The sequence below is a fragment of the Pyrus communis genome, chromosome 17 (genome assembly GCF_041283825.1).
Source record: "Pyrus communis isolate YQ-2024b chromosome 17, ASM4128382v1, whole genome shotgun sequence".
Lineage (NCBI taxonomy): Eukaryota > Viridiplantae > Streptophyta > Magnoliopsida > Rosales > Rosaceae > Pyrus > Pyrus communis.
The window spans coordinates 10,699,174-10,725,597 of NC_142581.1; the positions used below are offsets into that span (position 1 = coordinate 10,699,174).

At 37.5% G+C, this 26,424-nt stretch overlaps 5 protein-coding genes across 6 annotated transcripts; all 5 read right to left on the reverse strand.

The window, feature by feature from the left end:
- Positions 1–674: 674 nt before the first annotated feature.
- On the reverse strand, positions 675–3,251 carry LOC137707958 (elongin-A). Of its 2 annotated transcripts, none has more exons than XM_068446911.2 (8): positions 3,085–3,251; positions 2,267–2,488; positions 2,043–2,180; positions 1,777–1,855; positions 1,619–1,684; positions 1,453–1,525; positions 1,142–1,198; positions 675–1,043 (listed from the first exon to the last, which is right to left on the reverse strand). In XM_068446911.2, exons 2-8 carry the CDS (start codon positions 2,453–2,455, stop codon positions 950–952), a joined length of 696 nt encoding a protein of 231 aa, XP_068303012.1. In that variant the 5' UTR covers positions 2,456–2,488; positions 3,085–3,251; the 3' UTR covers positions 675–949. The 2 variants fall into 2 exon arrangements, with proteins under 2 accessions (XP_068303012.1, XP_088545136.1); XM_088689010.1 differs by having other exon boundaries at positions 2,267–2,484; positions 3,085–3,242.
- A 548-nt stretch (positions 3,252–3,799) lies between these two features.
- On the reverse strand, positions 3,800–8,365 carry LOC137708246 (glutamyl-tRNA(Gln) amidotransferase subunit A, chloroplastic/mitochondrial). The gene is made up of 10 exons (XM_068447281.2): positions 7,437–8,365; positions 6,799–7,110; positions 6,452–6,631; positions 6,239–6,333; positions 5,947–6,022; positions 5,716–5,793; positions 5,025–5,118; positions 4,893–4,942; positions 4,256–4,369; positions 3,800–4,085 (listed from the first exon to the last, which is right to left on the reverse strand). Exons 1-10 carry the CDS (start codon positions 7,998–8,000, stop codon positions 3,993–3,995), a joined length of 1,656 nt encoding a protein of 551 aa, XP_068303382.2. The 5' UTR covers positions 8,001–8,365; the 3' UTR covers positions 3,800–3,992.
- Positions 8,366–8,515: 150 nt separating this feature from the next.
- Positions 8,516–13,595, reverse strand: LOC137708247 (actin-related protein 2/3 complex subunit 1B-like). The gene is made up of 15 exons (XM_068447283.2): positions 13,285–13,595; positions 12,643–12,728; positions 11,939–12,015; positions 11,754–11,848; positions 11,576–11,645; positions 11,350–11,419; positions 10,708–10,781; positions 10,565–10,607; positions 10,057–10,138; positions 9,819–9,907; positions 9,646–9,731; positions 9,507–9,570; positions 9,233–9,339; positions 9,020–9,078; positions 8,516–8,916 (listed from the first exon to the last, which is right to left on the reverse strand). Exons 1-15 carry the CDS (start codon positions 13,352–13,354, stop codon positions 8,852–8,854), a joined length of 1,137 nt encoding a protein of 378 aa, XP_068303384.1. The 5' UTR covers positions 13,355–13,595; the 3' UTR covers positions 8,516–8,851.
- Positions 13,596–17,114: 3,519 nt separating this feature from the next.
- Positions 17,115–19,209, reverse strand: LOC137708181 (protein trichome birefringence-like 43). Its single transcript, XM_068447192.2, has 5 exons — positions 18,852–19,209; positions 18,547–18,718; positions 18,282–18,463; positions 17,934–18,092; positions 17,115–17,541 (listed from the first exon to the last, which is right to left on the reverse strand). The coding sequence occupies exons 1-5, from the start codon at positions 19,115–19,117 to the stop codon at positions 17,244–17,246; spliced, it is 1,077 nt and encodes a 358-aa protein (XP_068303293.2). The 5' UTR covers positions 19,118–19,209; the 3' UTR covers positions 17,115–17,243.
- Positions 19,210–20,255: 1,046 nt separating this feature from the next.
- LOC137708180 (vacuolar cation/proton exchanger 2) lies at positions 20,256–25,847 on the reverse strand. Its single transcript, XM_068447191.2, has 12 exons — positions 25,549–25,847; positions 24,652–24,918; positions 24,284–24,351; positions 24,164–24,192; positions 22,938–23,134; positions 22,597–22,809; positions 22,111–22,245; positions 21,803–21,919; positions 21,666–21,719; positions 21,374–21,490; positions 21,032–21,125; positions 20,256–20,577 (listed from the first exon to the last, which is right to left on the reverse strand). The coding sequence occupies exons 2-12, from the start codon at positions 24,916–24,918 to the stop codon at positions 20,567–20,569; spliced, it is 1,302 nt and encodes a 433-aa protein (XP_068303292.1). The 5' UTR covers positions 25,549–25,847; the 3' UTR covers positions 20,256–20,566.
- Between the last annotated feature and the right edge of the window lie 577 nt (positions 25,848–26,424).

Below are 26,424 nucleotides of genomic sequence, written 5' to 3' on the forward strand. Positions count from 1 at the left end.
TCATCTACATCCATGAGTCGAACATTAGACTTCTCGCACGCGGAGTAGTAGTTAGTATTAATTCATGTAGTTGGAAATGAACTGCTAATGTTGAAAAGCTTCAGAAAGGGGTGGCGACTAATCCGACCCAACCAAATTCAGACTTTGGGATAAATGTCCCTCAACTTATGACCTTTTAAGTCCTTGTTTGGTACTGAGGTGCTTTTATAAAAAGTGAGCATAAAACAATCACTAAAAAGTGAGCATAAAAAAACCCTAAGCTCAAAAAAGTATTTGGTAAACACTTAAAAATAGCTTATTTTCACAGTTTTGAGTAAAAAAAACTGAAAACATGAAGCAGCAAAAATGAGTTTATTCTCACAGCACAGCAGAATCAATTTTTTTTCAAAGCACGGTAATACCAAACCAGCCTATTTGCTCCAACTGCCAAAATTCAAAATACTCGGGGTCAAAACCAAATTAATAGTTCAGGAGAAAATCAAAATAAGGTACTAAAATAGAGTAATCCCCCCCTTTCAAGGGGCATTGCTAAAAAAAATCTTTAGACAACTGAAATGGAAAAAATAAAAAATAAAAAATGAGCAGCTTAATCTCCATCTTAAACCAGCGGTGGTGTTTGAGCTGCTACTGATATGAGAGTTGGAGATGAAAAGAATAGAAGTAAAATACACATCTTCAAGGGAAAACGAAGGCGCAATAACATTATCGGGTATCACCGATGTGAAATATTACTACAATGAATGATGATCGAAAGAAAATCGAAGAAATGAAAAACAAAAATGATTCTTATTGATTGATACAGTTGAAACGACGACAACTGAAACGCCCAAGGCTAAGGAGATTGAAGCCACCATGATTTCATAGAAGCCGTGTCATGCTTCAGGGGACAATGAGTTGCAGGATTCAATCAAGCATTCCATCTGACACCCTTGTCCTCACAGGGCAATATTCAGAAAGGGAGGCGCTTTGGGGGCCTGATTTGTTTAGAACTTGAAGCTGAAGCATTCCCAGAAAACGCAGCTGGCCTCTTCATGGGAGGAGCACTGTATATACGAGGTAGATATGATCAGGGCGGGAAGTGAGTCTATACGTAGTTATGTTAACTACAGGGAGAGAACATACAATTTATCCAAAAGTTTACCTGTAACTCTTCTGAAGTGCATTTCTCTTCATAGCTGCAAGATTTTTCACCTCATTACTGCTCAAAAGAAAGGGAGGGGGAGAAAGATGTTAATATCTCGAAAGTCTATCTCGACAAGACTAATCAAGAACCCAACATTTTTGAACAAAAGCTCCGAGATAAGTATCAAACCACTTAGTGATTAACTCAATACGATATAAGAAAATTGGAACAACAAAGTAAAAGGAGAACTTAAGGGGATAATGTCAGTTCACAAGCCAAAGGTGCACCCGACACGCCATACCAGGCATCGTTCTAAAATACGCCATTACCTTTTCAGAAAATCTAGTTTCGCTTTCTTCATCAAGTTGCTCTTTCCAGTAACATTGTAGCCAGGCCCATTGCCTACAAAATTATCAGAAATACAACGGTTAGTTGTGCATCCTATTTAATAATGTATTAGTCTTAGATAGTCTATCAGAGAACAGAAAAATTTACCCCAGCTTCTTTTATTGCTTGATGGTGGAACCTTTGTGCAAATTTGAACTTGCCGACTTTGTTTTCCTACAAAATTTGGATGGTCAGTAAGGCTGATCACGTTGAAATGAGTATGCTGTTGCTCAGTTTGCTAGAACACGCTAAAGAGGTAAACTTACGAGCATTTGCCTCTTGATATCGACTCTTCAACTTGTCACCTATTAAATTTTCAGCCATATCAACTTCCTTCAATTTTGCCTGCATGTAATCACCCACAATTAATTGTTTATCCTTTTTGCCTTACAAGAAACAAACATAAACCAGATCCAGAAATACTGCATCAAATACCAAAAATTATGCTATACATTAAATTAATGGGATTTGACTACGGAAACTAAAAGAAAACAAATTTGGTCAGACAACATGAGGAGAGTATGAAACGCACCTCATACAATTGACTCCATCTGAACGCGACTTTCTTTTGCTTCATCCTTTCAATCACCTCATTCACCCTTGTAGTACCAAACTCCTTTTCGTAGAATTTCTTCCACAACTTATCGGTAATTGGAGTCAAATCTCTACCCTACAGGAATTAATTAAAAAACATTTCACAACTTGTACTAAAGGATCACAAAAACATTCAAATAAGAACAATGTGGATCAACTTACTTTGGTACTCTTCTCTACATGCATCAACTGGTCCACCGTACAATGTGGTAGAATTCTCTTGAGCAGATGAGAATCGGTTTCACCAACATCTCCAAGGCGCCTCAAATTGTCTATTGCCGTGTTAATGCACAGATCAACCAAAGATGGTGCTACTGCTTGCCCTTCATCACTTGAATAATCCTCATCCATGTTGCCCAGTCACTCTCTAACCCGGTAGTCTCCCTAAGATCAATACATTAAGCAAAAAATCAAATTTACGTCATCGTAAATACTTGAAGTAGTTAGTATTCTGCATTGAACAAATAGAACTCAACTAAACTGAATTTCCAGGATTTCGAGCAACCCGAAAAGGGTGTTGCTCGAAATCCTGGAAATTATAAGTTAAACCCATTTTTTCTTATGGCCGATTCTATCATTTACCATCATCAAATATACAAATTCAATACAAAAGATTAGAACTTTATCATCATCATCCGGATGATCAAAGTTTAACTCATACAACTTTTACCACTAATTGGATTCAGCTGAATCCAAAAATCCCTCTCAGGTTTCTCAACAATCCATAAAAAATTAAAAAAATATCCAATGAATTACAGAAACAAAACAGAATCAGTCCAAGATCAAACCTTTAGCTATTAATTTAATTCAAATTGGAAAATAAAGTAAAAAAATAAACCAACTAACTCAAATTCATCAACGATTTGGCAAAAAAAAAAAAAAAAATGATCAACGAAAATCCATAGCTCAATCCGAACATACCCAATATTTCCAAAACAAAAGAAGAAAATGAGAAATAAATTGGTTTGAGAGGGACTCACCGAGTGATCGGAGACGGAAGGAGGTCGTTTGACGGAGGCGAATTACAGGATTAATTTTAATTGAATAAAAACATATTTATTAAATTAAATTTATTTTTGTGTGTGCTAATATGCACCGGGCTTGCGTTTCTGCGTTCGTTATATGTAGGAAGAGATCCGCTTTCCCTTTTGGTGATCCTTTGTAATAAAGCGTAACTTGTGCTAACGTGCGCGGCGCGTGCCAAGTTTAGCGTGCGGGACTCCACAATTTTGTCCTGGAAGTTGGAACTCACCAAATCCTCATTTTATTACGTAATAATTGTTTATTAAATGATACTATAGTTTAGTTGCATTCTTCGTTCACTTATGAATAGACGGCCTCAAACTGAATTTACTGGTCATCTCCAATCGAAGGTTAGCCAATTGTTTTAGCCCTTTGCTCCTCCAAGAAATTAATATTTTAATGAATAGTAGAGGGCTATATTCCTTACTATCTCCAATCGAGGATCAAATGACTATAATATGTAATGTGAAGAATTAAAATAAAATAGGGTAACATTGTATGAAATAGTGAAAAATATGTGAGAAATAACTAATTACGGCCGGGCCATGGCGCTATTTGGCAGAAATCTCCCCGCCCCTTATCATCGTTGTACTAAATAAAACTGGAAGTACATGTGCTGTAGGAGAATCACGTGGTCGACTAACCCTAGAACATTTGAGGTTAGGGAAAGTATTCGAGAATAACGGGATATTTATCAAGTTAATTCGATGAAATATACGTTTTAATTCAATCAGCCAGCCCCCATGTTGGCCTTGCAAAAGTTGCAACCTTGTTACAAGTCAGGCTCTGATCAATTCTAAATAATCGATTACATGTTTCAAAACCAACTTTCAGTTGAGCAGATCGACATCAATCCGGGGATTAGCTATGATGTGACCTCATCTGCTATCAATGGAGGAACAAAATTGCAATTCTGCAAAGTCTGCTCAAATATATGACCCACCTTAAGCAACTTTCCCTGCAAAATCGACACCGGAAAAAATCTTGTATCAGCAATCAGATACTCAACTCTAAAATTCCGTATTTTTCATTAATTCAGTGAGTCTCCATTCAGTGTACAGTGTGCAGTACTAATTCCTGACAGAAATCAACATGTCACAATGTAGTAGGTGGGTAGAAAGGCAACACCTCGTCAAATGCTGCACCGATCATTTGAAGACCAACAGGAAGGCGTGCAGACCCCCCTTCAACAAATCCACATGGCAAAACCAGTGCAGGTAGACCTGCCAAGTTAACATTGACCTGCATACAGAATCAAGCGGAACAGGTTAGAGGTCATTTAGTCATCTTATGAGTGGAAACTACATGACAGACGATAAAAGTTTTAAAGGAGGACAAGCACTTGTGCAACGTAGAGCTTAAGAAACAAGAACCAACAGCTTGTGCCACCAAATGCCCCCAAAATGAGATCTCAAACCACTTTAAACTTCTCACTACAACCTCTAGAAAAAAGGGTGACATTTCCCCATCTACTCTTTTTAAAGACAACAAAATTGAGAGCACAAAATGGAAATGTAGGATAGGTTGAAGTGCATGTGCCAAAAATGCGAGGATTAGCTATTAATACGACAACATTTTTTCTTTTCTGAAACAAAATCTGAATACGTGGGCAAGTATCTAACATTACAATGATGAATGCATATCCAACATCATTACTCAATTATCATAGAACTCCTAGTACACACATAACACACACCCCATGGATGCATATAATGAGCATAAATCAAGAATTTTGGGCGCTCAGAGAAAGTGATAAAGTTCTTACAGTCATTATGTCACCTGCATACATTGCTAACGGATCATTTTTCTTTTCACCTGAAAAAATACAAGTAAATGGGTGACTTACTGAAAAACCATATAACATATGAAAAGTATACATCCGTGGAAACTTGCATACCAATCTTATAAGCAGCAGATGGAGCCGCAGGTGAAATTAGGATGTCATGTTCATCTAGTGCTGCCTTGAAGCTTTTTTGAATTATAGTCCTCACCTAAAACACTAAAAGAATCATTAAGGCCATCTTGAACACCCTAAATTCATAGGATTAAGCATCTCAGAACATAACATAGTGAAGTAACCAAAATACAGATAATATTGTTGGATTTTCCCACCTCCATGATGAGTTGTCCTAAGTCTAGTTGGAATTATGTTCTTAGAGAATTAAATTGTTTTCACAATTGAAGTTGTTTTCCCAATTGGAGTGGTTTGCCCAATTGGAGTGGTTTTCCCGTTAGAGTAAGAGAATATTGTAAGGGCAAAATTATGTGCGAGAGAAAAGAAAAGAGACAAGATTGTATTTCTTGTTCTTGTTCTTTAAGGTTTTTCATCAAGTCCTAATCCAAGAGGCTTGGCAAGATTATTCGTTGTACTCATTATTTATATTGTGAAAGTTTGTTGTTGCTACCCCGTGGACTTAGGCACATAGCCGAACCACGTAAATTCTTGGTGTTATTTATCTTGATTATTTTGTTTCCGGTTTCCGAGTTTTGTTCGTTTTTCCCATTCTTAAACGCGATATTCACAACATATAGGATAAACTCCTGCCACCAAAAGTCCACCTTTTAAATTAACACCAACATCATGGTACCTGCTGGGCACGCTTATAATATGCATCATAATAACCAGCTGAAAGGGCATACGTTCCCGTTAGAATTCTCCTTTTGACCTGCAAGAAAAAGGAAAAGCATTAAATGAAGTCACCAACTGTTATAAGTCTGTAAAACAAAAATAAAAAACTAGATCAAGAGCACTGCAGTTCCAACTAATAGAAACTTCATAAAAGTTGTAAGTTTCAACCAGCCACCTATACATAGTGTACCTCAGAACCAAAACCCTTGGCTCGGGAATCTTTATATTGTGAGTTCAACTCATCAGCAGGAACTTGGTTTCCATACCTGGATATGGATGAAAAACAAATAATAACGAATGTGAGCATATTTGTCATTCTGATATACCATCTGGAGAGACTTTTAAGAATACATTTAATAACTTCTTATCTTTATTCATAGTGGATCTAAACAAGCTTCACCCCACTCATTTCTCTTCTCCCATTTAAATATACAAATGAAAAAACTTATTTATATATCAGAAAAAACTGCGGGGTTAATTACCTGACACCATCATAACGTGATAAGTTTGAAGACGACTCAGATGAAGCAAGAATGTAATAGGCTGGCAACCCAAGTGAAAAAGATGGTAATGAGACCTGCAAGTTAATGTTTCAAGAATATATGAATCAAGACCTAAGACGGGGTACACATGACATAATGAAGGAAGGAACAGATACGAGCAATTAAAGGAAAAAATATTGATAGAAGGTAGACCTCGGTTACGGAGCATCCTAATTCTTCAAGATGCAAAGCAGCATTACGAACTGCAGAAGTTACTCCAGTATCAACACCATCATCCAGAGTTTCCCGGATCAGACCAATCCTCAATCCTTTAAGAGGTTTAGAATCTAGCGAACTTATGGAAACAAATTCAGCTTCAAGGTTGGGAACCTCCTGAAAGGAGAAATTTAAATGCATGTGTCTAGCAAACAATATGTGATACTAGTCCTTACTCTTTAGTCTTCACATAAAAAGACCAAAAGTTTTCAGAGTTCGCATTCAGGATACACTATGACAAGATTAGATGACTTATAAGATCAAGATGTAGAAAATTTTCTTACACGCTTGCTGCTAGTGGCATCAAGTCTATCATGCCCAGAAATTGCATGGAGAAGAATCCCAGCATCAGCCACAGACATACCAAAGCAGCCGATGACATCAAGTGACGATGCATACGCCATAAGTCCAAATCTTGAGACACGCCCATATGTAGGCTTCAATCCAACAACACCACAAAACGAAGCTGGCTGCCTCACACTTCCACCAGTATCACTCCCCAATGACACCATACACTGCCTAGCAGACACAGCTGCTGCTGAGCCTCCCGATGACCCTCCTGGCACCCGAGACACGTCCCACGGGTTTGCAGTCACCTAATGAATGAACAGATGCACCACCTGAGTAAACCAACCCCAGTTACGAGTGCGAAACATAAAAAAACGAATTTCCACAACCTCACTCCCTTTGACTCTTACAAATACCAACAACCAAGCTGCTTCACTATCCACAATCAAAAGGTAACTCACATTCTAAAAATTCCATGAAACACTAGAATTAACTTCCTTAATATCCAACTAAAATTTCACTCCCATCAAAAGTTACAAACTTTTTATGAATTCCCACAAAATTTAATGACAATAATGAAAAATGCACAGAACCCACAAAGTAGATTGATCAAAAGGAACCCAGAGAGAAAAACCTGAAACGCTGAGCCTTCAGTGGTGCTACCCATGCCAAACTCATCCAAATTGGTTTTCCCCACCACAATCCCACCCAGCTCTTTTATCTTCCTGACGGCAGTGGCGTCATACGGCGGCGTGTAGCCCTCCAGAACACGAGACCCAGCCGTGGAGGGCATCTCAGCCGTGCAGATATTGTCCTTGACGGCAACAAGGACCCCAGCCAAGGGACCCAACTCCTCATTCCTCTGAATCTTCTCGTCGAGCTCGCGGGCTTGGGCGAGGACGGAGTCAGAGACGTGGAGGAAGGAGCGGAGGTGGGGCTCGGTGAGGCGGAGGCGGGCGAGGAAGGAGTCGGCGAGCTGGGTGGCGGTGAGGTGGCGGGAGAGGAGGGAGTGGCGGGTGGAGAGGATTTGGGAGTGGGGGAGTGGGTTTGGGGACGGGGATTGGTCTGTGATAGTGGAGTGGGTGACGGGTTGTGAGGATAAGGAAGAGAGGGGTTTAAGGGAGGTGTAGCGGAGGAGGAGGGTGGGGTTTGTGCGGCATTGGGAGAGCGAGCGCGGTGCTTGGAGTGTCGATAGCATTGTTTTTTGGAATGGATTCTCTCTGCAACTGTGATTTGTGAGATGAATGGCTGAAATAGCGGAGTTACGAACTTATGAGATGATCAACTGTTTATCTGTTACCTTTGTTTGAAATGTTTACCCAAATAAGAAGTGGAGTAAAAAATCCGTTGAATTGTCACCACTTTTGGAAATCTGGTATATTGTGAAGAATTTTGCCTGGCCAAAAATGTTGGGTAGGTGGCGGCAGCGACGATAGTGGTGGGGACGGTGGCGGAGGAGGGGAGGTGAGGAAGTGGAGGCAGCAATGGTGGTGGTGAAGTGGCAAAGGCGGTGATGGTTGGGGGACAATGCTGGTGGGGGGACGGGTACAATTTTAGAGTATCATAAGATCATACATTGGATAGCCTGATAAAGACCATCCATTTGTAGGGTCGGATTTGGCAGAATAGCCAATTACAACCCAAACGTGAATATCAAGAAACAAAACATGAATCATCTCACGAGCCGGTATATACTGAGATGGAGACATGCACTAAAGAACTTCAACTTCAATCACTCTTTTGATTCGATTGCAATTCAAATCTTCAACATAAACAACTCACTTTTTTCTTGATGACATCAAATGGAAAGAACTATTCTTTTATCACCATTCACCACTGAGTACGCGAGAAAATTGGTGCGGCGAGGGGGCGGGGGTAAACACATTACATGAAGCGATACACAAGGTATACAAAACTAAAACCACCATGATTTGCAGTTTATTTTGTCCTAGGATTGTACAGAAACATTACCAATTGCTGTCACATGAAATATACAAACAACATTTCCAATTACAGAGACTCTTTCTGCCTATGGTGATTGGTGACAGATTACAAATACTCCGATAAATCTGCTTGGTTCTCCATATCCCACACAACAACTTTTCCATCCAATCCTGTAATGTCAAGGTCTTAGAGCTTGAGGTTGTAGATTACGGCGGGAAATAGGAAATCTTACAACAAGTGATTGAAAATGAAATTTAACATTGACTTGCTAACCTGATGTGCTAAAGCGCGTTACTTTAGAACTCCCTGGTTCTCCAAGTGGCACGATACAACTAGAGTTACCAGCAAAGTTTGTCATGAACTTAACTCCAAACATATATAAAACATATAAAAACAGGCCCAAATTTGCTCTCAGTTATGTATTATTTAAATTGGAATTGGGGCTATTAGCCAAGGAATGACTAAAGAGAAGCAACAGTGACGTACTTAATGCAGTTCTCATGGACGCCTCCTCGTGATCTTGAATGTTCATTTGTATCATTGTTCAATCCATGTTTTTGTTGGCCATATAGCTTTCCAAATGCTTCAGAAAACTGTAGGGGCAACAAAAATAAGAAAACTCCATTCCAGCTGACATGAAGCAACTCTTTAACGCAAGATCCATTGCCATCCGATTCGGCACGTTTACCACCATAGAATGATAGCACTGGCAGGTTCATAAACACATATATATACAGCACGTAGAAAACCAGGTACTTACCTGTGAACCATATTTTGGACCTGAAGATGTTGTCTTTCTTTCCCCAAGAAATTTGATAAAATGCCTGCAGAGAAAGGAACAAAGCTATTACTTTGCATTCCCTTTTCAAAGGATAAAGCCATCAGGAAGTGGAATTTACCATATTCCATGTAAATCTGCCGCAAAAACCATTGGATTGCAATCAAATCCCACACCTATAAGTAATCTTTCAGAAAGAAATAACACCTGAAAAGTTAGTAATAAGTTAGTTGATTATATGTAGAGTAGATATTCAGAGTCTCAAAAAGTTAACAAGAGTGGATGCTGACCCACATCACGGAGAGGCAAATCACGGAATGCAACATTCTGAGCCAAAGGAGAAGGTCCAACATCATCAACGAAGTAAATCATAGAATTATGGCCTGCATAATGCCACAACCCGGAAACCAATTAGTGGAGAATGATACTGCCAACCTGGCAATTTGAAATACTGCCCATCAGCTATAAATATATGCTATGCCAAAAACTTCTTATCTTTGTAAAGAACATGCAGAAGGGAAATTTGTCTGACCTACATATGCTAAGGTACTGCCACTCGGTGACCACCTCACGCCAAATGACCAGGAAAATGAGAGATCAAGCTGAAGAATTTGCTGTTTCACCAGAAAGAAAACCAAGTAAGGTTTGCTTCCACCCGAAAGGGAAAAACAAAATGAAAATAGTGTGAATGGATCCACTCGGTAACCTCTGCAAACCACGGTCTGATTATGGGTACTTAAAAAATTTACCACAAGGTATGAATTAGAACACTATTACAATGTTTATAATGGGAAATGAAGCTGAAGGAAAGCGAAAAACAGAAATATATATTTTTTATAGGTCAGTGGCTACTTTTTTTTATTCTATATTTAGAACATTACTTCGTTTCTACATTTACCATTATGAACAACTATATAAAAGGAAAAACAAATCAAGTAGCAGCCATTAACTGGGAAGAGATTTTTTTTTTATATATTTATATAGTCGAATATAAATAGACACATTCAAGAAACTCATTTCTATATGGGAAGATATTGCACCTCTCCAAATTTTGAATCAGCAAATGGGCCTGTTCTTGATTCCCTGGGCAATTTTCATGAGCAATTATGATTATAATATAGGACAACTAACATAAGAATTAAATTAAATACAAATGACAGTTCTACAATTACAAGTAACATACTTTGCGTCGACGACCTTAATAAAAGTGGAAAATATACGGCATTTTCCATCTGTAGATGCTGTTGCAAGAAGAACCTGTAACAAATGAGCACAATGTGAACACTTAATCACGGTAAATGGATAATTACTCAGCATCAAAACCAACCGTTGACAATTAAATGGTTGCCAACAGTTCAGCAGAAAGCAGGTGTAAAGGCAAAGTTTACTCACATAAAGGAAAAGTGAGTAAGATAAATTGATTAAGCAGATAATCAAATTAAATACATCAATATGAGAAAACCATAATTAAAGTAGTTGAATTCTCAAAATACAGTTAAGTTTTTCAAGCCTAACTCCTAGCTTAGGAGAAGACATTCAACTTCAGAAAATATCCAAGAATAAATAAAAGACTAACATCCTCAAAACAACTCATTGACAATTATGAAACTGTGAACTCCCTCCTTTTTGGGTGGAGGAGGGCAACCCCAGGTGCACACAGATGCCCCAAACTCCAATGCACCGGGAAGTGGGAACCAGTATTTTAGAAAATAATAAATTTCATGGAGAACAGGGTGGCCGGGGTCAAACCCAAAGCATATGCATGAAATTGCTTTGAAAGCGAATAAAAATCAGATACAAAATGTGATACTGGAAAAATACGAACATTATTGGGATGCCAAGCAACACTTGTCACAGAAGAGTCATGCCTTTTTCTGATAAGTTTACTGACCCACCTGGAAAACAAAAATGTAAATATCAACCATTAACCAGAAAAACAGCAATGTGTATTAGAAGGTAAATCTACTCATTAAAATGTACTCAACAGATTGAGTCAACCACTACAGTTTGAACAAAACCCAACAGAGAACTGCAAGTAACAGGCTAATTACCAGTTATTTTCTTGCTCATAGTAGCATATACAAACAGTTTTTGCCCCACTTCCAACAGCAAACTTATTTTCTGGTTCAGAGAAAGGCATACACATTAGATTTGCTTAACAATTTAAGTTTTAACACTGAAGGATATTCTACTTTTACATTAGCAATCAGGAAAAGAAGCACTTCATACCTCTTGGACTCCACTTAACACAAAGTGCAGCACGATTTAGCCGAAGGATAACAAGGGTTGGTACCCACTCCGACCCTTCTAGATTCCAGACATAGCTAGATAGATTTGATAGTCCAGGAAACAGAATTAATCCGTCAATATGTGAAACAAAACTAAAAAATATATCAAACCACAAAGGTACTCACGAATTCCGATCATGAGATGCAGTAACTATTTTGTTTGACCTTGCGCTCCAGTCTATCCCAGATACAATTTGGTCATGCTGGAACATGATGAAAAACAATAAAAAGTTTTATTATTTGCATGCATTCTCTTTGTTAGAAAGCTAAGCATGAATAAGCAATAATAAAATGAATCAACCACCAGTGCATCAACTGCATGACTGCAAAATTAATGAAGGGAAATATATCAATCAATGAAAAGTGGTAGTTAGTAGACCATAAATCCTTCCAACAAAGCTGAGAAAGCAAACATCAACAAAAAAGTTAAAAATACGAAAAAGGTCAGCAATTACCAAATAGGCACAATGCTTCCACTAAGGACCCAAATAACTTCCTCTATGCCAAGAACCATGTCCTTACAAACATAACCTTGGATGAACAAAACAGACCACACATCCGAATTGAAAGAACAATTTTAAAGAGAAATGGAAAGGGAATCCATGTATCAATTCCCACAAATGTATACCTTTTTTTTGTTTCCCCCAGTGCTTTTCTACCTTTTAATTCCCTTTGAGTAACACTAGAAAACTCAGCGACCCAAAAGTTGCAAGTTCTACTTTCTCAGGAAGTTATCCTTCCTCGAATTCACATCATAGTTTCAGTGAAACATAACAGTACAATTTGATTTAGACAATTAAGTTTGCAATCTCATGAGTCTGAACAAGTACCTTCTGAAGAACATGCAGCTTCTCCCACTTGCCTTGCAACAGAGCATAGATGTGAACTTCATTGTTGTTCGGACAAAATGCCAGCACTGCAAGAAAATCGGAATTATCAAATTACAACACTGCAAATACAGAAATACATTGATCACAGCTAAAACCTATGCTCACAACCATCATAGTCTGAAGCACCATCAATATTTCCCCTTTTTCACAGCCCAGAAACTAGACAATAATACCCATTGGGTCATTGATTACCAAAGTGCTTTAAAACATTACCTTTTCAGAAGCAAGATATATGTATATGTACGTGTATATATACATATATAGCATAAGCAGAAAAGATAGAAGCTTCACAGCACAATAATTAACCCCAATCCTCTGTTTGTCCAAGTGCAAATAGAAAAATGGAACCAAAATATTCAACCCAAAATCTTCACATTAGCTCAAGAACTATATTGTTTCCAAGCTCTAAGCTTTCCAGTTTCCCAGCACGGACCCACAAACATAAAAGCATTAAAATACATAATTCCAGAAAGAAAGAAAAACAATTTGAAGAAACTAAATGCTTGTTTTCCTATTGTCTACCCCATATTTTCCGAGCAACCAAACAGAATAAGAAGGATAAGAAAGAGTGGGAACAATTACTGGAGCGATCACGGCTCCAAGCATGGCAAGTAATGCATCGAGCGAACTTGTGAACTTCCACCGCCGCCATTTCTTTGATTCTATCTCAACGGCAGAGAGAAAAAATCGAAGCTTTTTCTCCAAACTCCAAATCCGCAGCTGAAAATTCAATCTGGGTTCCAATCAATTTTTATCCAAGATTTGCGAATCGTACGGAAACAAAGAGGAATGTGATTGTTTGAGTGTGAATTTGGGTAGAGATCTGAAAGCTTTGGAATCAGATCCTGGGCTTTATTCCTCTCTTCTTTCTCGCTCTTGTTGGAATTGGCGATGGGGATTACAGGCACGTGCTCGGCACGTGTTTGATAAATATAAATTGAGTTAAAACTCTCACGTAAATAGAAAAGCAATTTTCTCACCCTTGTTTTTGTCTATTGATTTTGCTTTAATTTATGGAATCCTAAGGTTAGAGAAAATAGTTTCAAAGAAGAAAATGAGAGTTTGAAAATTATTTAGAGACATATTTAGTAATTAGATTCAATACGTCATTCGTTGCGTGTTTTCAGTTTATCACGTGATGATGAATTATTAAGCTAAAATACTAGCATATTAAAGTCTCAAATATAAATAAGGTGTTCTTCATAGTGTCACCAGAAAATTAATAAATGAATAAAAGAATGGACCATGATTGCTTTGCTTATAATGGAAGATGTGTGAATCAAGTGATGATGGAATTGATAAACTATAATATTTTCTTGGTGTAACATATTATGATGTTTACACAGCTAATAATTTAATTTGATATAAATCAATTGATATTTATTTGTATTTAAAATTTACGTTAACAATTTAACAACATAACATATTTCACGTCAAAAAAAAAAACATCAATTTGTGTTGAATGCATGTAGGGAAATACTTCCATCAGCCATGTGTATGTGAACTGAATAGTAACTACTTTAGAGTTAAATGTGAAATCACTAGTAAAAATAGATATGTGGCCTTATATATTTTATATATATTTCTACTAATTAATAAAACACTTATTGTCAACCAATATCCTATAAAATTACCAGTTTAACCCTCTAATTAAAACAAAGCATGAATAAGAAATATGGGATAGAAATGTAATTTTACACAACCAAATTTTGCTTTTTTTTTTTTTTCAAAGCCTCACCTATATGTAATCCTAATATATCTCTAATTAAATAATAAAAATAATAATAAAAAATAAAAACTTCCCACTTCCATATTCTCTATTAGGGCTGGGCACGGGCCAGGCAGGGCCGATATTTGGAGGAACTGGACCCTACCCGTTTTAAAATGTAATGGGCTGGGACGAGCCGGGTAAAAAGTTTCAAAGTTTTAGAACCAAACCTAACCCGACTCGTTTCAAACGGGTCGGTTTAGGGCAGGTCCACGGTTCCTATTACATTTTTTTTTCGTCAACACAGAAGGGGACGACGTCGTTCAAGTCATCTTCCTTAGTTGGCGAACCCGTTTCCTCCGCGACAACCCAGATGCAGCTCAAACCGTTCAAGCCGTCTTCCTTAGTCGTCTGGGAGAGAGGAGAAGATGACAAATCAGAACCATAAAAAAAACCCAACCAACACAAAATCAAAACCATAAAAAAAATAAAATAAAAAGAAAAACCCAGAAAAGAAGATCAAGGAGAGAGGAGAAAATGAGTTAAGGAGAGGAAGAGTGGCTTGCTCCATAAGAAACCCACATGTGCAACGCTGACGGACTAGTCAGCAACCATGGAAACCTATCCCAGTCCTGGATCATGGGGATGAGGTAGTTGATCGAGTTAAGAATGCACGGAATTGACCGAGTCGGACCATATTGGGTGGTCAACGGCCGAGATCTGACAGTCCAGGGACTTAAGCAAGAGCTCGAGGCCCGGCGCAATTGTGGTGGTCATGAGGCGGTGATGGTCTGGGTAACTGCTGTCGAGAACTTGACTCAAGCTCAGTTGCTCAATTGTGAACGAATGGAAAATGGGAGATTGATGAAAGTCTCTACGATCAAGGGATAAAAATGTTGGCGAGTTGGATTTAATTAAATCATATAAAAATGCTCTGAGACCTTGTGAAGTTATATTGGTTCCAGATACCTTCTTGAGGGCCTCCCAAATCTGGTCCAATTTGGTGGGCGACCTTGTAAGTCGAGGCCCACGGCGTGGTTTTAATCCAATCCATTATCCTATGCTACAAACGGGTCGCCGGGGGCCCGTTCCTCCTTATTTTTAGACCCGTCCTACCCCGCTAATTTCTTAGACCTGCCCCCGCCCCGCCCCATTTTGTGTTTTGAATTTTTGGACCCGCCCTGTACCCGCCCCGACTCGCGGGTCCAGGATCTGTTTGCCCACCCCTATTCTCTATCACTCTCTTCCTCTCTCCTTCTATTTCAAAGACAAAAATAAAAAATTTTCTCATACACTTCATGTGTGCCCGTATGCTAGTATATTATATATTATTAAGAGGGCTTGTCAACTTTTTGCCCCTTTTTTCTAATTTTGCCCTCACTTTTGAATACACAATATTGACACGAGGAGGGCAAAATAGTAAGTTTGCACCTTTTGACAAAATGACAATCATATCCCCATTTTTCCTATTTTGCCCTCACTTTTGATACATAATATTTACATAAGAAGGGCAAAATGGTAATTTTGTATCAAAATATTTACATAAGATAAAAATATGCACTTATTAAGAGAAATTGTCCCACCATCATTTTTTCATACAAGCAAGTGAAATCTTGATGTTTTTTGGATAGTTTGAATGAACTGAAGCGGTCGCGCTTGAAGAGAATGTGGGCGGTTGTTCACACACAAAAGTGTGTGCTCTCTACTAGGATTATTTAAATGAAGTCAATGATCCAACTTTCAACAGATTTGCTCTCTCTCTTCTGCTTCAATGCATGAACTAGAGGTATCAGTTTTCGAGCCGTTGGTTAACATGCTCTGAGCACAACTTGGATATATTGCCTGAAGTGATTTCCGATGGGCCTGAACTTGGAATTGACGGCTGAAAACCCGGGATCCGAAGGCTGGTCTTGAACCTTCGAGCATGCTTACTACTTGGGTCATTGTAGGCCTAAGAGTGGACAATGCATTGGTGCACAAGAGAGCAACACTTAGCATTACCATTTTCTCTTCCGATGAGTATTCTGAACCCAAGACTGGATTAACCAACTACAATACACTCCCTTTCTCTTGCAGGCAGGCACATAGGCCTAAAGAGAAGCACAAAATTAAGACAGTAAGCGTTACTCACGATGCCAATTAATAGCCTGGCTTTTCGCAAGACATTCATTCACATATCACTCTTGTATATTGTTCAATAACTATTCTTCGTTTATATTTATAAAGGTTAAAGTTTGATATGTTTGGACTAAAAATATGTCAAGATATATTCGTTGTAACGCCATTTCAATGATAGAATGAATATGATTTTGGCCCAAGCTAAAACACGCATGTAACTTTATTTTATAGCTAATGTCGTGCACGAATCTAAGGTCTATGACTATGTGCCCACTTTAAACCTACGTTTAACCCTTTTTACTGTTGTCAACTAATCTCTTTAATGTTCGATTTAACTCTATGTTAGAACATTTTTGTGAATGCTATTCTGATCTAAGTGGTCTTATTCTATGTCTTGTGCTCATCTAGATAGTTCATTCACCCAAATGATCAAGTCTAGGTCTTGTCTAACTTACATGATTAAACGGATTCTCGTGACATTTCTTGTTCAATAATGCATTGTCATTGACTTCTATTGAAGTTTTTCTTTACCTGACAATGTAACATTAGACTGAGACGCCACGTGATGGTGGATACATTTTATATAAGAAATCCTAATCAATTAACTTGATCATTGCAACAATTACCAAAGATTTAAAAACATATTAGTGTTACAATTAGCATCAAACCACTTTTATTATACATGAAAATACAAAGTAATTAATCAATATTTATTTTAATTTCGAATGAGCTCAGTGTACAGCAGCTGGTTCCATGTGTCAGGAACTCCAGGGAGGCACCAATGGCTGCAGTCCATGCCAAGGTGTGCTCCATTGCCATATATAGATGGGTGACCGTCTTTCCTCAGCTGTGATAGCCCTGTCACGTTAAGCAAAACCACTGGCTTCGACATGTCACTAAGCACTTTTTCCACAATCACTTCTGCTGGGTGTTTGCTTCTTGGGTATGCTACTACTTGTGGCTTTCTTTCTGCTGTGCAGTTCCTCCCCTCTGGGTACCCCCAATGACTTGCACTAATGTTAATCACACAATTAATAACATTCATTTTAATTAGGAACAAGTTGATTAACACAAGTACACAAGGTATCAAATTTTCATACAAGTATATTCGCCAAACGATGTATTTATATAAGTTAACATTTTACTTGTTAAAAATATTAATTAAGATTAAGAGCGAACCTAGATTTGAGAAAATGATAGGTTGTCACAATGTTTGATGTACAATGAATAATGTAACACTGGTGTGTAGAGCATTACTCTGTATATCAACCCGTCAATTATTTTTAATTTTGAAGGGGACTTTGAATTTTAATATATCGTAAACAAAAGAGACTTGATATGCTTTTGATAGGAGGGAAGGTTTCCACCTTGTATAACTCAAAACTTAAAACAGTTTTAAACTTACTTCCAATGACTCGGTGAAATACTCTGGAAGAAGACTTTGGTTTTCTTAGTATCAACATTTTTGTCCACCCAACGAGCCCAAGTTTTCAAGGCTTTCTCATAAGCAACAAGACGATTCATATCTCGATGTAAAGTCCTTCCATCTTGAATAAAATCCCACCTGCATGCCATGCAAACAAAGATTACACAACCATATGCTTTTATGCATACTCTAGCCCTAATATTCCTCGCTTATATACTGTAAATAAAGTGCTCTACCGCTAAAGTTATACGTCATCGATTCAAAAATATAACGCAAGATATCATGAATGCATGAATTTAAACCACCAAAAGTGTGATTGTATCTTACGGTTGTTTCCTTCTAGGGTGGAGCCACCAATGCCAAGTGTTGAAGATCAAAACATCATATTCTTTCCATAATTTCCCATCCTTAAGGTCGATAGAGTCGAGTTTCAAAACCCTACCATATCTCTGTTGATCAATGCGAACCAGAAATGCGTTGCGTGCTAGCATCAAAGAAACATTGTGACTCTGCAAAATCATATATAATTAATCAATTATTTAATTTAGCTACTAATTACTCCAAATTAAATGACTAAATTAAAGATTATTACCTTCGATGTGAACGTAGAGCTTCCGCCTATCCTCTTGATGGTATAACCGGACTGAGGTGAAGTTGCATGAATCATGCACGTGAGCGATTGCCATTGGTTCAAACTTAACGAGTCTCCAACGAACATGATGCGTTTATCTCTAAATCTCTCCAAGAAATCTTCACCATCAAACCTAATCCAATTCAAAACTAATTTAATCATATGCATATAGATATAGTTGATGAAAAGAAATCAAATGTAACGAGCACTTAACCCTACACCGAGAATCATAATTCGAAACTTTCTTTCTCCTTTATCTTACGTACATTGGTAAATTACATGAATAGGGTTGCCATCGATATTTGAGATAGAGTTCGTCGGCTCGACCATTTTTCTGGCAATCGAAGGCATGATCTAAGAAGTGGCAAAGACTTGAATCGTAAAGAGGGTAAGAATTAGGGTCGTAAACCCATCTTCCTTGGTAAATATCACACTTCTTCAACCTGTAAATGATTTGCTTCCCGCATACAATTTGGTTTTCTAAAATTATTGGTAGCACTAGAAGTGCAATGGCAATGCCAAATGCACCCATATGGAATTCAAGAATTGCTTTAAAAAAAATTTAAATAAATTGAAGAATTAATGGAGGATTGGGAGAACCAGAAGACCGATTGAATTATTTGGATTTTTTTAAGGCAGTGTGATGTGGATTTAAATAGATAAATAAGAAATAATGGTAAAGAAAAAGATTGGTGGGTTTATTAATTTAAAGATGTAGTTGATAGGAGAGTTTCTGTGTTTTAAATTATGGAAAATAATTGAAAATTAAGTAATTTAATTTTAATTTGAGTTTTCTTAATGAATGATTGGACTCGAAATCAATGGAGGTTTTGGGACCAAAATTTTGAAACGTGTAGAGAGTGGTGGGGGGAGTTATAAAACTGTCACTGCCTTCCACAATTTTCTTAAGAGATATATTTAAGCTTAATTAATGGAGGGTTAATAAATTGATGAAGACATAACAAAGAGCGTCAAGTCATGCATTCATGGCTAATGTGATAGCTGGCTTGACGTGGTTTGCATGTTATGCATTAGTATCTGTGTTATCCTTTCTCTGCCTCAATTTTGATTTTGGGAAAAGATTTGGAGAGAGGTGTCCGACCGCGTCATTTGTAAGAATTTTTTCACGAAAATATGTGGCTACATATTTTAGTATTGACCCGATCTCGCATTGATTCTATCTAAAGTAAGAGTTGCTCTAGTCAGTCAATCGGATCATACCAAAAATTTGAGATTAGATATTCAAAGTTCTTTGTGTGTGTGACCTACTCAATTTTCTTTCAGAAATTCTGTTCTTTATGGCACATTTTTTAAAAGATCCAAGTTTTTTTTAACGAAAAAAAAGAAAAAGAAAAGTTGTCATCGAGAAGGAAATTCGAACTTAGGTGAGAGAAAAATAAACTGCTTTAATTAACTTAATTACGCCCATAGTTTAGTTTTCAAACTCTCAACTCTATTAATTATACTCATGAGTTTAAAGTTTTCTTTATAAGGGATGATTCGACTCTTGCTAATGAGCAGCACGCTAGTCTTCTTGCATCTAAATTCAAATTCTTTTTTTTATAAATTCGAGTAGTTTAAAAATTTATTTGTCAATAACGAAATATCTTTGAAAGAAGACAAATTTGACGGAAACTAATTCAGAGAGGACACAAAAGAGACAAAATTAAACAAAGTCGAACGAGTCATTTTGTCAAAAGATAAAGTTAAAAGCAAATGTTACATCTGAATGTTCATGCTTCTGAAAAGAATCAAACTGCTCTTTTATACAAAGCTGAACAAGTTTCCATACTTTTGATGCTCTGGGAGATCATATGGATTTTCCATTACACGATCAACAACAACGAAGCCTTATCCCGCTAAGTAGTTTGAGGATTCGTGGAAGAGTAGCTTCCTGTATATCTCATACCTCCTTTTTCCACATACAATCGCAGACACTATGTAGATCGTTACATGCTAGGCCACCACTCCAATGGTTAGTTTAATTACCATCTGCAACGAATCCCAAAAACAGATAATTGAGAACAGATATGTTAATCGAATATCCAGTCAATAATGTAATTGATGTGTTATTGAATCGAAACTAGGAAAAGCAGATACGGTTATAGAAAAAGCGCGCAGCATGTCTTTTTAACAGTGTACTTTCACATATACTGGCTGATATCGCTTGTGTGTGCTACGTATTCAGTAAAGTACAAATACGATAAAAAAGGCAAGGCTTGATTTGACCACAATCGAAACTTGATGGGTCATGTGCAGGTTGTGTTAATTTCGACCAAATGTGGCTTCAATTGTGTGCCAGAAATTAGGAGCATGGCACAAATTAAACCAAAGAAGATCCGTATGTTTGTTTAGGCCAGTGTATGCCCCTTCATATGAAGATGACTTGTCACGGGTAAGAACACTCGAAAAAATGTAATAACTAAATATGTTTCTTGTGACTCACCATCTGAAGGATCGACGTGTACAAAAAAACTGGCGGCAACTATGAGATAGCACAGAATAAGCATCAAGCCTTTAAAGTAGTTTGACGTCCCTTCCTACAAAGATAAAGGCAATAAATCTCATATCGAGCAAAGTTGAAAGTAAAACAGGAAAAGGCAACTAAGAAACACGGTCATATTGTACAATTGAAAAGAAACAAAATAAAAGGAATGAAAGTAAGAAAGCACAATTCATCTTGGATTATGTAATAGGAAGACTCGACGGGGACCAAATAAGTTAATAGTTAAGATTAGAGATACTCTTAATGGTTCGAAGTAAGACAAACGAGGGAAAGATCACAAACCTGCAACATAAATGCCACGACTAACACTGTAATAAAAAGTGTGGCAGTCTCAAACAGTTGAAAATTCAAGTCCATTGGCTGTCCCATGATCCACCCAACAACTACGCAGAAGGGTATCTACAATTGTCAAGAACACAAAAATTATTAGCCTATTTTCCGTTCTGAAATGTAATCAACTCAAGAGAAACTATAACAAGCAAGTCCAACAGAGGTTTGCAATGGTTCATAGACATTGTATCACATGCCAAAGTTCTGCAGCGAGTACTCATTAGCTAGCTGTTCAAGTCCTTACCACAAACATGGATATTTGTGTAGATGATCCAATTGCAACTCCGAGTGTGATATCCTAAAGAAAAGTTAATTTCGTCAATAACATAAAACGGAGTCTGTAAATTGACGTTCAGAAATCTTCAATTCAAAGGCACTCACAAGCTTGTCCTTCATGGCAAACATGATAGCACTTGCATGCTCTGCAGCATTTCCTACAATTGGTAGTAGTATAACACTGATAAATGCCACAGGCATGTTGAATGAGTCAGACGCTCCCTGGAGAAACAGTAAACACATTAACTTATCAAATAGTTACACAAAACCGAGACCAATTACCAGTAAAACAAGAATGAAAAATGTGCTTCACAATCAGACACAGAAAACGGAAGTGCAAAAGATCAGCACAATATCAGCTCAGAAACTATGCACCCGGAGCACAGTGGGCTAGTATATGAAGCAAGGGTTACCTGGATAGCATCCACAAGGTATCCAGACAAAACGGACACCCAGACAGTTAAAACAGCAAGCCAGCCAATTGCTTCCCAATGAGTTATCTCAGGAGCCTCTTCCTCATCAGATTCATCTTCACCCCCGACTCCTTCCTGAAACAATTTCCAAAGAGAAATTAAACAACTAAATGGAGTTGGGTCAGATAATGTTCCCAAGAGCCATTCCATGTATTAGCTTTATATTTTCAATAGAAAGCTGAAGGAACTTGTAAACACTCTTCTTATGGAAAAAAAAATCATCCCAAAATTAACAAGATAATTCCCTTAAATATGAATTGTTTTAACATAAAAAAACTGAAGCTCATTCAAGATTTAAAAAATGCAAAGAATTCATCATTTAGATAAACTTTAACTTCAGCAGCTAACACAGAAATGGACAATGTTCAAAATAGAAAAACAATGACATTCTAGATCTTTTGAAAAATTTAAGAAAAATTGACTGACCTCCTCAATGGGATTATAAAGATTACGATGACTTCTAAGTTGAAAGAAAAGGTAGCTCGCATATGCCACTAGCATTACACAGCTGCTAAATCTTGAAAGAGATAACTCTGACTTCCCAAAGTGGATCTCTGAGCGCGTAAAATGAAGCACAGCCGGAAACATTAACCCCATGACAGCCATCAACAGCAATCCTGAATTCACGAGGGCTGCAGACTGTTGCAAAAGTAACCACATTTGGATGTAAATGTCATGACTGACACCAAGATGAACGAATGTTAAGGAGACCACAAAGCAGAAAATTTCAGGGTTCAAAAACAAGATTTGAAGATGTATGATTCTACCTTGTTGAAAACCTGAATTTTTTGGTAATGAATGATTCCACCAGTGAAGAAGGCACATCCGAGCACTAAGAGCATGTTGGACAAGATTGATCCTAACAAAGATTGCTGAACAACCCTTATCATTCCGTTCTTTAATGCATATATTGATATAATCATTTCCGTGGCATTTCCAAATGTGGCATTTAACAGACCCCCAACTGCAATCCAACAACGAGCTCACTTGAGACATAACCAAAAACAGATGCACAAAGGTACAAGATTTTTTGAATCAGTAAGTAGGTCACCAACATTCTTAATTTGAAAACAAGAGGAACTACCTATCCATTTTCATAACCAACAAAAAAAAAAGTGCATCAAGTGAAACAAAAAAGAACGGGTAATCCGACACTGGGAATCTGTGATAAATTTTAAAGATTATCTGAATCACTATTTATAACAACTAAAACATCTTTCAGGATGTCCAGTAAACACTCTAGTAAGCAAACATTGTAATTACCAAAACTTCTTTAGACTAATTGATATGATCAAAGTACTGTACAAAAACAGTTTACTTCGTACAAGCCATTCAACTAGACACATGACCATAGAGGCTAACTAGTAAACAGGTATGAAGGTAAGAGAAGCAACTGATGCTGTTAGGGGATTTAAATCCCATAATGTTAAGTCGAGATCTAAACACCTTGAGAAATGCATGTTCAAGTTCTAATAACCAGCAAAAGATAGCTTGCATAGTTTACCAGGAACCAACTCTGTTAGTTCCTATACAGTCTAAGTCTAATCAATGAGATACACAATTATTCTAGGGAAGAAGTTAATCTATTGAGGATAACTAAAACAATCATAAAATATACTTCTCAATTGTCAGGTGATTCAAGGGAAAATATACTTCTATGAAAAAAACCCATATTACCAATACCATCCACTAATATATACTTATTGATCATGACCATCGATCAAACAATATTATGTCTATATGTATGGCCCCAGTTGACAGCCTAGCAACATTTTGTGTCAACAGAACAGTACTTTACTGCAGCAGCAGAGCCAGGAATCTAAACTACGATGGTGGTAACCTTAGAAAATTTGGTTCTTTCATCAAAAATATATATAAAGACAAAAATTCTTCGAAATCCGAAACCAGTTAGCAGTATGAATATCACTACAAATATTAATGAAAATGATACAAAAATTCAGGCTACCATCAGTTGGCAGGGTAAAAATTATACCTGTTGGTCCAGTGTAGAAAGCAAGTTGCCTGCACCACAACAATGGCAAACTCAAGAATTAGCCTTAGACAAAATTAAGACAACTTACTGCTATACAAAACTTGACAGGCTAGCACTTACTCAGTGGCATATCCTAGGCGCTCTGCTAAAGGTATGATGCCCACTAAGCTGAAGAAGAATACCCATCCCTAACGTATACAAAGTAACTGTCAATGGATTAGGGGTGAAGTCAATTTAAATTATTGAAAGGATGTGCAAAAAAAAGCAACCATGTTGGAACACCTTGCCACATAAGATAAGGCTACATCACAAGGTTCTAATGTCAAGTTCCAACAGAAAATAAAGACATGGAAACCGCTAAATTTTGATTAGTTGCTGGTAGCTAAGACTATTTCTCTTCTGCACTTCCCTGCTTACTAAACTCTGCTACATTCTTCTCCTAACTAAATGAAGGGATCACTAAAACTGAAATAAGGATATATACATACATGCTTTCCAGTAATATAATGTAGCAAAATCGCCAACGGACCAAAGGGTAGCAACATATTGATCTTTGCTTTAAATAAGACTATATAAATACTCCTCGGAACTCTTATCCACATATGTCTTGAAAACCATGAGTTTGCCAAATCTGCTCGTGACCGCAAATGAATCATCTCAAAGTCCAAGGCCTCTACTTTGCTGGTGGCTGCTGATGAGTTCAAAGGTATTTCTTCATCAGATTCAAGGTCTGTCTTCCCATTTATAGAAACCATCTGCAAGTACAAATTATCAACCAATTAAGTAGGGGGCAGAACACGGAATCACGATTACACCAAAGCAGGGCACTTTACTCACACACAAAAAAAGCTACATTTACCCATTTTGTTAAGTAACTTGGAGGACAACAACGCACACCAAGCTAAAAATTAGCAAAAACCAGTAAATGTATGGTGACCCCATTAGAGAACACTCCCAAAACCAAAAGGAAGAAACTTCATTGGTTTTCCCTAAAACTGCTGATTGTATTTTCATTTTTTTTTCCACCTTTCATCTTTTCAGAGCTATAGCCTGCAATCTGAAGGAAAAATTAATGACTGCATTCAAACAGCCCAGTTTTTCCACCAAAGACTGCTTAAATGACTGCTTTCAAACAACCACTTCAATCACATACCAATTAAAGCTCAGTAAAACTAATTAGGCGGTGTTTGGAAGTTGAAACAAATGAAGAATCAGCACAGATGGCATGGAGTGCAAGACATATACTTACAGATCAGCCACAACATCAAGTGGCACCAACCCACTTGAAAAGAAATCATTTTTACAAACAAATACAGCAAAACAAACAGAACAGATCAATTAAAAACAACTAAAATTATAGATTCTGAGAGAAACAACTGTATTACCTCAAACCCAGAAGCCAAAATGGATTGATTTGATCAAATGGATCAACTTCTCCTCCCTCTTTGCCTCTTTCAGAGAGAGAGAGAGAGAGTTGGGTTTGTGTGGAAAGTGAAGCCCAGCACTTTGGGTCTGTGTTGAATGTTAGAAAAGAAAGAAGCGAGATGCAGTCAAGAGTGGAGGAGGAGACGGAGTTGAATGCCGGCACCCGGCAAATGATTTTAAGACAAACGAGAATTATTATTATACACTTAAAAGGAAAGTTCTGCGAAATAGGGAGTCCTCGTTGATTTAATTCAAGTTTGATTTCTTAATTGTTTTTCCATTTTTAAATAATTTATTTTTTAATCTGACACACCTTAGAACCAACGTATTATGCGCTACATGTTGGTCCGATGTGGAATTGTGGACAATATATAAAGAATACTAGATTAATATCTGTTTACTGTCTTGAAGTTTCGTGGTTTTCAATATTTGGTACATTGAATTGTGGATAACATATAAAGAATACTAGATTAATATCTGTTTACTATCTTGAAGTTTCGTAGTTTTCAATATTTAGTACATGAAGTTTGTTTCATTCCAAAGTCATACCTCATGTCTTAATTTTAGAACAGTTTCATATATCCATTAAGTTTTCCATTAGAAATTTTGTTAACAGATGACGTGGCACTTACGTGACCCAAATCCCACCCCACCCAAATCCCATCTCCCTTAAACCACCCCTCGGAAAACTCCGACCCATCGGGAGGCGGCGGCAGGACGCGCACGAAGGCTGCGAAGGCCAGGTCATGGTTGCCGGTGAGGAAGACGTGCTTCTGATTCGATTTCCGAAGGGTTAGGCTAGGCCAGTTCATTGATGTCGTACAGGACCTCTGCAA

Bases quoted from the DNA above. Each gene is read 5' to 3' on its own strand.
- LOC137707958 (XM_068446911.2), bottom strand. From the start codon at position 2,455: ATGGATGAGGATTATTCAAGTGATGAAGGGCAAGCAGTAGCACCATCT. The intron at 2,181-2,266 runs GTAAGTTGATCC...TAATTCCTGTAG, and splicing joins ATGTAGAGAAGAGTACCAAA to GGTAGAGATTTGACTCCAAT. The intron at 1,044-1,141 runs GTAAACTTTTGG...TCGTATATACAG, and splicing joins GCACTTCAGAAGAGTTACAG to TGCTCCTCCCATGAAGAGGC.
- LOC137708246 (XM_068447281.2), bottom strand. From the start codon at position 8,000: ATGCTATCGACACTCCAAGCACCGCGCTCGCTCTCCCAATGCCGCACA. The intron at 6,334-6,451 runs GTCTACCTTCTA...ATTAACTTGCAG, and splicing joins TAGGATGCTCCGTAACCGAG to GTCTCATTACCATCTTTTTC. The intron at 4,370-4,892 runs GTAAGAACTTTA...TTCTGTATGCAG, and splicing joins ATGCAGGTGACATAATGACT to GTCAATGTTAACTTGGCAGG.
- LOC137708247 (XM_068447283.2), bottom strand. From the start codon at position 13,354: ATGGCGGCGGTGGAAGTTCACAAGTTCGCTCGATGCATTACTTGCCAT. The intron at 11,646-11,753 runs GTATGAAGTGCT...TCTCTGAACCAG, and splicing joins TGTTAAGTGGAGTCCAAGAG to AAAATAAGTTTGCTGTTGGA. The intron at 8,917-9,019 runs GTTAGCAAGTCA...TTGACATTACAG, and splicing joins AACGCGCTTTAGCACATCAG to GATTGGATGGAAAAGTTGTT.
- LOC137708181 (XM_068447192.2), bottom strand. From the start codon at position 19,117: ATGGGTGCATTTGGCATTGCCATTGCACTTCTAGTGCTACCAATAATT. The intron at 18,719-18,851 runs GTACGTAAGATA...GAATTGGATTAG, and splicing joins TATTCATGTAATTTACCAAT to GTTTGATGGTGAAGATTTCT. The intron at 18,093-18,281 runs GTAAGATACAAT...CATGGCATGCAG, and splicing joins CACCCTAGAAGGAAACAACC to GTGGGATTTTATTCAAGATG.
- LOC137708180 (XM_068447191.2), bottom strand. From the start codon at position 24,918: ATGGTTTCTATAAATGGGAAGACAGACCTTGAATCTGATGAAGAAATA. The intron at 22,246-22,596 runs GTCAGTCAATTT...AAATTGTTTCAG, and splicing joins TTTATAATCCCATTGAGGAG to GAAGGAGTCGGGGGTGAAGA. The intron at 21,126-21,373 runs GTTTGTGATCTT...TTATCTTTGTAG, and splicing joins TCGTGGCATTTATGTTGCAG to GAAGGGACGTCAAACTACTT.